Source organism: Mastigoproctus giganteus, chromosome 5, assembly GCF_048544385.1.
Source record: "Mastigoproctus giganteus isolate SK-2022 chromosome 5, ASM4854438v1, whole genome shotgun sequence".
In the NCBI taxonomy this organism is placed as follows: domain Eukaryota; kingdom Metazoa; phylum Arthropoda; class Arachnida; order Uropygi; family Thelyphonidae; genus Mastigoproctus; species Mastigoproctus giganteus.
Genome location: NC_143579.1, coordinates 77447513 through 77459642, shown reverse-complemented (window position 1 = coordinate 77459642; position 12130 = coordinate 77447513). Strand labels below are relative to the sequence as shown.

Below are 12130 nucleotides of genomic sequence, written 5' to 3'. Positions count from 1 at the left end.
CGGTGGAGAGGAGATTTTGGACTCCCTTGATGGTCTGTCCGTGAAGCGTTTTACTAGAGCCCCTGATAAAAGGGATCTTAGATTCAACACTTTTTCTGTTTGTGATGGAAGGCATGTTATTATAAAAGATGAGTAGGCGGGACATCGTGTCTTCAGAGAACGGACATCTACTCCGAAACCATATTCTTCTTTAATTAGGTTGATAAGATCTTCAGATTTAGTGGAGGGTCCAAGTCTAGAAAGAAAAATTCGGTCTTTTGTGGGAATAATTGTGATATTATACTTGTGTTTGAGTAACTGAGATTTTTCTGCAGTAGTTACATTCTGTGTTTGATGAGTTATGGCTGGAAGCTTGGAGAAAGTACCTTGAGATATAGATGCTTTAATATTTTCTGACGGTTTGTTCTGTTTTGATCTTTGGTGCGATATTTGAGACTGGCAATTAGAAACAGGTTTACTCACTGTGGCGGCAGATCTACAGACAGGTTTGCAGACCTCATTAGATGTGGCAGCAGTTATTTTTGCATATGTTGCCTTAACTGATGTTGAAGAGGATTCCGCTTGGTGACTCTGAGCTTGTGAAATAGAAGTACAGACAGAACTGTTCCGCAGAGGAGAGTAGGTGGGAGGAGTGGTTCTATTTACATCAGAAGAATCATCTAACAGAGTCTGTTTGGCAATAAATTGCTCAGTTGAATGACTTGAATCATGAATGTTAGCAGGCTTGGGCAAGTTAATATTTGCAGCAGTAGAACTATTGAGGCCGGTGGAAGGTGAAGATCTGGTCTCAGTACTGAGGGCATCGTCAGTTAATGAAGAATTCGTATTCACTTTGAGCCCATTGGTGTCGAGAGTAGGTTCAGAATTCTTCCTAGCTTCCCTTAAGTGGCAAGACATAACTGATGTGAGATTTTTAATTTGGGCGTTAATGTCAGAAATTTCAGCCTGTTGATTAGCTAATATTGTTTTTATACCACAAATCTCCGTGTATAGCTCGCTGTTTCCTTCATTGAGTGTATTAGAATCCAGGAGAATTTCAGAGTTTGCAGTATGAGGTGCACTGATTAGATGAGTTTGAATGAGGATTTTCTGCATAGTGTTAAAGAGTAGTTCCTGGAATTCAGTTGATTGCAGAATACCAAAGGTTGGATTCAGAGTTTCCGTAGGGAAGGAGTTAGCGCTGAGATCTTCTGACAGCACAGATGTTTGAGTTGATGCATCTGAGATTTGATGCGACAACAAAGAAGGATTAGAGGCTTCATCCATGTACGATTCAGAGTCGGTATTTCTAGTTATTGGCATGATATTTGTCTCAAATGTACTAGAGTACGGCATTTCAACTTTGTTAGCCGAAGAGGAGGAAAGTGACTCAGGTTCCGTGCTGTTTGGTGTTGCAACAGTTATAGGGCTTTTCTGAGAATTTCTGAGTCGACATCTATCACAACAGAATGATTTCCGCCGACTTTTATTTAATTTTTTCAGGTCAGAATGTGTACAGTCATTGCATATTAATTGTTTGCACTCAATACATTGGACAATGGGGTCAGAGCTGGTCCCACAGATGGTGCAGACGTTAGAATTTTGACAGGAGGTAGTATTTGTCATATTGAATTCAGTTACTGTAGTTTTACTAGATAATTTAATATCACCACAGTTGTGGTTTAGCAAGCAATAGGCACTGTGACCAGTCGGTCGCCTTAGTTGCCCTGCAGTGAAATCCACAGGGAGCAGGGGACTAAGTAGGGAGGGAAGAACAGAGCGGCTAGGCAAAACTCTAATGCCTGGTCAAGGTCAAGTGTCTGTTGGACACATGTATAAGTTGAACTACAAGATAATGGCTGAAAGCGCTTGTATGGAGTAGCGGAATGAACATGCAGAAATTCATTTAATACTTATCTGTTGTCCGTTCAAATAATACAGTACTTGCACCTGGCAGTCCAAGGGCCTATCCTTATGTGGTGGCACTAATAGGAACTTAATACTTTAAATAAAAAACACACAAAACAAGAAAAGTTTACGGAGCATATCATACAGACAGCCGGACACAATCATCCCCCTAGCGGAATATATCTTCTGTTAGTGAGGATGAAGTCGATTTCATTAGTAGTTAATCCATTTGGACTCTTCCATGTCCACTTTCTGTTCACCCTTTTCTTGAAAAAAGTGTTCATTACTGACAGTCCTTGAGATTCTGCAAATTCCACAAGTCTTTCACCTCTTTCATTTCTTTCACCAATTCCAAAATTTCCTATAGTTCCCCTTTCTGCGCTGTTTTGTCTTTTTCCAACCTTAGCATTGAAGTCCCCCATAATAATAATAGTGTAGTGGGTTTTCTGCTCATCTAGAAGACTCTCAATTTCGGTGTACATTTCTTCAACCTCTTCATCATGGTGGCTCGATGTTGGTGCATAAATCATTATAATCTTTAGCTTATACCTCTTAGAATGTACCTCTTGTACCTCTATATATATCATCATTTCTGATGACTGATGACTTAGTCATCAGTAAATGGTTTTTTTTTTTCTAATATTATTTTCTTATTTCTGAAATTAGATCGCGGGTCGCGTTTTTCTCATCACTGTCTTGTAATTGGGATTTCCTGTAATATTGGTTTGTATTAAATAAATATGATGTACCCCATATCCAACAGTAATATTCTGGGTTTGCATTACCATTCATTTGAAAGTGTCTCCTTCTCTGCGAGGAGCAGAAGACAAAATCTAGAGGGTTCTCGGGATCAACTGGAATCATATCATGCAACTTATATAAGAAATTTTAAAGTAATCGTCTTTAAGTAAAGTTTATTAATCTGAGAAAGCTAAAGATTTATCAGGAAGGTTTATGATAGATATCTGAATAATATTAGTATTAGCCATATAGTTCAAGGAAGCCACAGGCTTATGCTGTACTGGCCAAGAATAATGTAATATAAATATGTAAAAAAAGGAAATAACTTGTTTCCCTCCTCACGGTGGTAGCCATCAACTGTCCAGTTAACCGTTTAAATTCCCCAAGCTACCTTTCTCAACTAGCCACGGAGGTAATTTGATTCCAGCAATTAACAACTCGCTAGGTAAAATAAAACTTCCTTCCTACAATCCAGTCTAAATCTCTTTCCCTGTAATGTCATTTTAATTTATGGCCAGTAGTTCAATAGTCATTTATAACTGTAAAAATTAATTCATTCTCTTTATTCACCTTCACTCACTTTACTGTCTACCTCTCAGAGCTTTATTGACCTCAGTCAGGTCCCCTCTAAGGTACCTGGTTGCCAAGGTCTGTAGCACACGTGAGGGACATAAATTGAAACTGGATGACTGTAGGATAAATGTGCGAAAAATGTACGAAGTGGATAGTTTTAATAAATTTAAGGAAACATTTGAAAAGTATTGGAAGGAATGGACAGATGAGGTGGATAGTTTTTTTTTTTTTTTTTTGGCTAATATATAAGCTTGCTTCCTTGCATCATTTGTCACTATTATTTAAATATTGTACTAATATTTAAATGGAAAAGCAACTTAGATGTAAATTTAGACAAATGTTCAATGATTTCATTCTCTGGGATTACCATAAATTATCAGTTTATAGTATCTGTATCAATTAAATACAAAACAATGAGTACTCGAACATTGATTTAGAAATAACCTCTATGTTTACTAGTTTAAAAACATGTACTAATGACATCACTAAACAAACCTCCAAGAGCTCTCGAACTCATTAATATTTTTTAAAGTTATTCAACCTCATCTGTTTTTATTTTTAGTCCTTTTAAATTCAACTAGCATGATTAATAACTAAATAATATTTTAGTAAGAATCAATAACATATTATAAATACTGCACCCAAGTTGATAATAAGCAAATTCAATAAAGTTCATAAGTTCATATTTCGGTTGCCGAGTTAAACATTCTGAATCGTGGCTTCCAGCAATGTTTGCAAGCCGCAAGAATGATGCATGATAAACAATGTCACTTTTATATGCCGAAAATATATGCATTCATGTAAGTCCTATGCATGCTGAAAAACACGTAAGCTTCTCGTCTCATTTATAGATTTCTTCTTTTTTGAATCTATTACTTTATTTTGTTGAAAGATGGAGATAACTTCAGTTTAGCTAGAAGAGCGTTGTTATCGAAGGACTGCATGGGTTTGAAAATCAATGGGATTTCAAGGGTCGACAGAGCTCCATTGCCGATTCATTTTCTCTCACTGGTATTCGCCACACATGAAGATTTGGTTATATTTCTTGAGAGGGAGCTTTAGTTTTTCCCGTTTTAGAAGCCATTCGGATACTGAAAATGTGAGCATTGAAATAGTATAAACTCTTTACCAGTTTTATTATGTGTTGTGTCTTATGTAAGGCTGCCCCTAAACGTTAGTTCATCTCCGCCTCTATCACCACAGCTAATAATGTTCTATATATATTTTTTAATGTTCCACTTACATTAGCAAAGTCAAATCCCCGTGTTCTGTTTAACGCCGATATTAATAAAAATTTCTGACAATATTACGCGACTGATTTAATAGGCAACGGTGACAGAGGGATTTTGGAATTTGTGGTAGGGTAAAATTACTATTAGTCACTTATCAATCATTTATTTTTATCATTTTACTAATTTATTTTATTTTAGTATTTATTTATTATTATTATTTTTTTATCTCCAGAACCAAGGATACGGTATAAACCCCTTGCCATTTTTATCTCAGATAGAGAGACTACGTTGTAAGGCAAAAAGTGTGAATTTCGTGCAAAGATGTATTTTTCCAGACTTGGTTCATGTTTTTATTCAAACTGGATTCTCCAAAATAATTATCCGCAGTGGAAAGTTTTACTGCAAAGACGACGTTGATTTTTATGAGTTTTTGAATAACTGTATACTGTAATTGGTTGCAAAGTGGAGCCATCTATCGGGTTACCGATGGAAGAGGTGTGTGTGTGTTTTTTTTTTTTTTTTTTGATTTGGTAGTTGTTGGCGCATCGGCTTCTGTGGCCATATTGCACCTCCCAAGGTTTTTGTAGTACTTTGATCCAAGCCCGAGGCGGGAATCGAACCCGCGACCTTTGGGTTGCCGGGCAGGTACTTTACCCACTCGGCTAGCCCGGTCGGGTGTGTGTGTGTGTGTGTGTGTGTGTGTGTGTGTGTTGCTTAAGCAAATTGGTTGCTTATAGCAACTAGTCTTTCTAGTTTTCTTTCTTTTCTGTCATACATTACGATTTAGACTGGCATGTGATCACGACCTTTGTTGAAAAGCTTCCGAGAGTACCGTAATTACATATATTCTAATCATTTTTATTTAATGATGCTACTGTCTTTTTTCACTCGTAAGTATTGGTTGGTGATTTAATGTATTTTTGGGATCAGATTTGGAGCTCTTAAACAATTGATACGGGATATGTTGGGTCATCGATTTTCCTTCTGGTGAAAGGATAGATTTAAGTAATTTTACTGAGGTAATCCTCTTATTCATTTTATAATTAATTTGTAACGTAAAACATAGAGCCTCGCTGCTCGTATACTTATTAATTTAACAAAATAATTAATGTAAATTCCTCTGACCTAGTGGTTGTGCTTGAGTATAAACAATAACTGTAAACAAGAAATGTAATTTGAATAAGCATTAAAATATCCTTTGTGTATGAAAGTTAATAATTAAACAAATTATTGCCCAAATTATTCGCTGTATGATTCCTTTCGCCTCAAATGCGAAAGGAATCATACAGCGTATGGTACTTGTGCATATGTCCATTCCGATATTCCCTGTCAGAGACTGGGAATCTCCTCTTTTCGATCTTCTCTGGCTTAAAATCTCTCTACCTCATGTGTCAAATTCATCTGTTGTCTCTACCGTTCTCCCAACTCCACTAATCACTTGGAGCTCTTTAACTTCCTCTATTTGCAACTTGACTTTCTCCAGTCCAACTTTCCTAACAGTGGGGTAATTTTCCTCGATGATTTTAATGTTCACAACTCCAGCTGGCTTCCGTTTTCACACCGACCCAGCTAGTCGAGATGCTGAGGCTTTTGCAATTACTAATGACCTTGCACAGATTGTTCATTTACCTACAAGAATACCGGACAATCCTAACCATATTTCTCTTTCTGTCTCATCGCATATACAAAAGTAACATATACAATATGCCCTTCACAGCAGCAATGCCAGGGGTTTTACTTTGTACATTGGATGGAGGCCAATGGTCTTTGGGGAACTGAACCCGCATCGAGATTCGGGTTCATCTCCCAGAGCCAACAATGGAATAAGTTTCAGATTTACAGTATATTCAGAAAGATATTATACTTTTGACATTATTTACAATAAATTCGACATTATTATACTGCCCATGTTAATGTGCAGTTTGCCTAATTAAGGTTAGGCCATCAAGGATCTGTCTCCGATATTTCCGATCCTTCGAAAATTTGTAGAAGTCGCCGTCAATTGCTTGGACAGTGGTGAGCATCTGTCTGGGGAGAAAATGATGACAAAGAAAACGATCCCAGTAGTTTTCAACCGGGGTACCACTAAAACATTCCAGGGGTGCCACGTAATTTGGGTAACTTAAACCTATTTTTAAGTATTTATTTCATTATAAATACTTATATATAATTATATTATTATAATAACTATCATATATCCTTTCTTTTTTTTAAAATCATATGTGTATATATATGTACAGAGAGAGAGAGAGAATCGGATATAACAGGCAGAAAATTGAGTAGGGGTGCCACAAAATAAAATAAATTACTTAAGGGTGACATTATTAAAAAAGGTCGAAAACCACTGGGCTAGTCTGTTAGGGTGGGCTATAAGCGTAGGAGCTGACCTCAGTCCTGGTTGAAGGATTCTCCAGCCGCACAGTTCCAGATGTTTGGCTCCGAGATTATTCCGGTGGTCATTTTGGCAGTTAGAAAGAGGCGTCTTTCCATTACAAGATTTGGAAGTCGGGCAAAGTTTAGTGAATTCGCCATCGCAGTTGTTCTTTGCTGGGATGGACGACGATGTTTATGAGTAATCCTACGAAGGAGCCAGTATTTAGCGGAGTACACGTGCTTGATGTTGATGGGGGCTGCAGATGCCCAAAATTTGAGGCATATAACACGACGGAGTATACAGGAGAGTATACGTATTGACCCGGAGTATACAGACGAGTATACGTACTGATCAGATTACCTGATAAAAAAAAATCAGATAATACACCTGATAAAAAATGACTTACCCACATTGGTGCAAAGCTGCTTGCGGAAACTCGACTAAATGAGTCCACCGTATTACTTAGGAACATCCGATGGACGTGTCGGGAAATCCAGATCGAAGAACAATGGTTTTGGAGCAGTGAGAAGTCACTGCTCCAATTTAGATCTAATTACCTTAGGTTGGTACACTCAGTTTTGTAAGGAACATTAAAACTTGTGTTTAATTATTATTCATATTATCTTTCAGAGCGAAAATAAATTAACATGAAAAAAAGATCCTTTTTATGCGATGAGACAGAAAGAGATAGAAAAGAGATAAGTTTTAGATAAAAAAATAGAAACAATTACCTTTTTTTCAGAGGAAGAAAAATATTAACAAAACAAAAACTACAGAATGGAAACCTGCGGATAATCCCTTAATATCAGTTGATTTCTTATTTGCCACGATATTGTCAGACAGCAATATCTTCTCTGCTCTAATATTATCGCTGATTTTTAGCCACGAAGAAAACTTTATTTTAGCAGTGAACAGGTGTCAACATCCTTCACTTTTTCACCAAATTGGGACAATAACTCAAACACAATTAGTAAAATTCTTTGTCTCGCTTCATATCATTTTTATTATTAAAACTAATAAAAATAACATGGCCATAGAGTGTAGTTTTTTTGCAGAAAACTACCCTCTCTCTGATATGAGTAGAACTGCACAATCAGCTCTCTGCAGCTCTGTTCTATGAAAAAGATACAGTAATGTCAGTTTATGTATGAGCTCTCCTTCTAGTTTTTTTTTTTCGGAATGTGAAATGAAATACCATTAATTAGTAACGAAAACAATTGATGAATGCTCTTATTTTTCAGGTATACTGGTTCGGTCCACTAGCGGGAGGCTTAATAGCAGGACTTATTTATGAATATATCTTTGACAGTAAGAAGGTTGTTCGAGTAGTGAAGGAATCGGTAGAAGATGCTGAAAGAGGTAAGTTTTACCAATTTTCATTTTTCTATTGACTTGGAATGAGTTACATATTGCCATTGTAAAATTCATGGAGGAAGTCCTAATTTTTCTTCGAAATACTTTCCCTTTCCTGACGTAAAGTTTTGTGAAATATGTCTAAATAGAATTAACTCAGCCGTTCAACGATACATCTGTTGTATATCAGAGCACCACTTGCTAGTTATTTTCTGATGATCCCTTTTACAGCAACTAATAACAGAAATTATCTGAAATATTGTACATATATTATATAACAATTTATTTTAATAACCGGAAAGTCACTTAATACTTATTTACGTACATTTTTAAAAGATTTATTTAGGAACAACTGTATAAATTTGAATAATTTCTATTTTATAATCTTACTTGGGGAAAGAAGATCCTGATAATAATATGGTATCTTTGACTCTCAAATGTTCAGCTAAGTGCTGTAATTCCACTGCGATTATTTTTAGAATAATAAAATAGACAGAAAAAATTTGAATCCAAAATAAACATATACTGTATATTGAGAGAGTAATTCCAAGTATTATATTTCAACAATCTATAGACTATATATTAAGGTGCCGAGTATAAAGCCAATGAATATTTCATAGCATTCGCAAAGATCTCCTGTTCACAGGAGATGTCGCTTAAGGAGTGCGAGTTAAAGGACGCATACGTCAGACTGAAACAAGTTGTGTTGCAAATGAATGAATTAACATTTTAAAATGGGCAACAGCCACTATAAATTTTAACATCCTTGTTTGCTGTTCTCCGTTTTTCCTTCACATGATTATTATTTACACTACAGTTCCATTGTGAAGCTATTAATAAATTTCGATAAATATTCCATATATCTGAATTGGGAATAATAATTAATATCCCTGATATGCAGTAAATTAGCAAAATTATTACTCCATCTGTGTACATGTTTTTGTTATTTTTTAAATCGATTTTTATGACCGCTTTAGATGAAAGTTTACATTACTCTTTTTATTATATATGCATTAATCCTAATTAGCAAGTATTAACGTAAAGTACCGATTCCGTAGCCGAGTGGTCACGAGCGGGAGAGCAGTAGTACACGCTCCTTGAGTAGACCGGGGTTCAAGCCCCTGACTACTAAATACGGTCGATCTGCCAACCCGCACTGGACCAGCGTGGCAGATTATGGTCTATTTACCTCAGCATGAATTGTTGAGGAAGCTTCCATCCTGCAGTGGGTTGATAACGGCTGCAGCTTAGCTTAATGTAAAGTTTCTTGCAATGGTTTTCTAAAATAACATAGTCAGCGTCTCGAGTTTTGAGGAGTTTGATAACCGGTTATATCTCTGGCAGGTCTTTTAGCAACAATTGGAGAAATTATGATTTCTTCTGTTTTAGTAAGTTACCAGAAAGTACGAATCCAATTAAAATGCAAGCCAGTTTGCAACACAACAAAATTTTATTAAAAAACGAATAAAGAATTTAATTAAACAATTTGATTTAAATATATAATGTGCTGGAAATGCCCACCTTGCTCGTGTAGACATGTAAACGCATCCTGTGTGTGTAATACAACTCTACGAAGAATGTGCAATTCATATTGTTTTGTTTGTCTTATTTAGTACAGATCTCTTTTCGATATGTATAACTGTCTGTTGGCATTGCAAAATTATTTGGGTGCAAGTTGGTGCTTTTTTACGAAAATGTTCTCAGAAATATCCTGTCACACGCTTAACAATAAATGTTTTTTTTTAACTCTTGCAAGTCCTAACTTTTCCATAACTTGAATGCCATATACACAATATTCTCACTAAAAATCCGTAGACAACTTTATATTATCAATATTCATATGATTATATCAACTTTTAACCCTTAAGGCCATCCAACCCTATCAAGATGGATGGCCTTAACGGTTAAAAGTTGATATAATCATACGTATGTTGATAATATAAAGTTGACTACGGATTTTTAATGACAATGTTGTATTGGTAGTGAAATACCACTGCTGGCACAATAGAACCGCCTTCTGCCATCTGTCTAAAATATCTCACTACATATCTAATTGAATAATTTGCTCTGTTTATCAGAAATACCTCGTAAAAAAAATCGTTGATCAACGGGTTGGACAATAAATTAAAAACCATGTATTTTTATTCAATTTATAACACAATTACTTCAAAGATTCTCTTGCAAATTCTCGACTAAATATTGTGCTGCTAGTAGTTCTCACTCTAATAACGATTAGTGATTTCTGTATATTAATGTCTATTTTTACCATCTGTAACTCTCGGAATTTTGCAATCCTGTTTTGTTATAAAGTATCCCAGATATGTTTGGTTTTTAATTTTCGTTCCATACCACTGTTATAACTGCTATCATAAATAATACTTGCATTTCATCCTGCCTAATATGAAGATAGAATGAAATGGAAGTAGCTAAAGGTTTTCAGTGGTTTCTCACCAAACTGATGTGCTCGTAAAGCTTAATGGTCTCCGCCTCAGAAATGAATTGCAGTACTCACAGACTGCATTTTGAGTCCCATTTAAGCTATAGCAATTAAGGGAGCTTCCGTTGAATACTTCACGGAAAATTTTTAATGTAGGCTGCCTATGTAATTACCACATTTAGAATAAATGAAGTCTTTTATACCCTGTGGGAAAACAAAACCTCGTGACTGCGATACACAAATCCTTTATTCCTTTCAGTTTTTAAGCGGGTTAGCATATACAGTATACGCAAAGAATCTATTGCCTTTATCGTGTCCGTTCAGTTGTACATATAGCCATATAGCCTTGAGTTCCATCTGGAATGGAGACTAAATATTGCAGTCCTTATCAGTAACTGTGTTTTACACATACGAATTTTTCCTCTTACAAATATTGACAGCAGATCCTATTGAGAAAGTTCATTATTTGGAATGGTGAAGCACGGAGCATTCAGTTTGGTTGCCAAAAATTTTACAGCCTGCGTGGTACTTCAGAGCACCGTATTTTGGTGAGCACTGTTTCAACACGGATTGCATATTATCACTATGAGTAAGATCGGAGGTCTTACTCATAGTGTGTGTCTTAGAGTGTCTTCATCAAATGCTCCGAGACATTTGTGTATCTAATGGTGATGACTTACTCTACGAGTGGGCATCTATTATAATAAGTGGATTGGGTTTCAAATTTAACCATATTCACTTCATTTGATTCTAATATTCGAATGACTGGTGTCCGACGAGAGAGTGGGGGAGATGTACAGTACCCAGGCCCAAAATTGTTTAACTGGCACTCCGGGACTTTAATATTACATTTTTAAGTAATTAAATTCATTTTTAATAATCGGAAAAATCTACAAATTTAAAATAATAAAAATTATTTAAAAACTTAAAATAATAAAAATGTTTTTATTTTATGACTTGAATTGACTTGTTGCTTTTTAACTTTTCACATCTTCATATGGACGTGCACGCAAACACCTATACAAAAACAAGATGGGACGTGCCCGGTCTGCATTAGCTCTCGACTTCTTCCCTGTGACTGTTAGTGACTATGCAACTGTGAACCTCTCACTAAAATTCAGCTTACGTATTTTGTACAGCAGCATTGAGGTTGATCTCAAGAATTGTGCAAGGATAAGGAAGGTAAACAGATCCTATAAATTTGGGGACGAAATGATGCCATTTAGCAGCTTGATGGAGGTTGTGACATTCTGCTGTTTATGGTGGTTGGTAGCCCATGTAGCTCCATCTTTCTCACCCTTTGGTCCTTGAGACTGTCGCATACATTCTCTCAGATATGCCAGACAAGCTGTGCTTGCTGCCTGGGAGTCTAAAACGCTGATGTAACTGATATTCGGGTGACACTCAAGTCAAGTGGGCCCAATTTCGGCTAAGTCCGGACGGTCTGTGACAGTCAAATCTTCTGCTAGCACCTTCACGATTGCACCTTGTTAGTAATCCTGGGTATAACCCTTATGCGCATGCACATTGTGG

At 36.2% G+C, this 12130-nt stretch overlaps 1 protein-coding gene across 1 annotated transcript in view; it reads left to right on the top strand.

Moving 5' to 3' along the window:
- LOC150085510 (aquaporin-like) overlaps positions 1-12130 on the top strand; it is a 409138-nt gene that overhangs the window by 336458 nt on the left and 60550 nt on the right. Inside the window, exon 4 of the mRNA XM_090374084.1 lies at positions 8049-8166. Coding sequence (XP_090230210.1) covers positions 8049-8166 — 118 coding nt within the window. The remainder of the gene's footprint in view (positions 1-8048; positions 8167-12130) is intronic.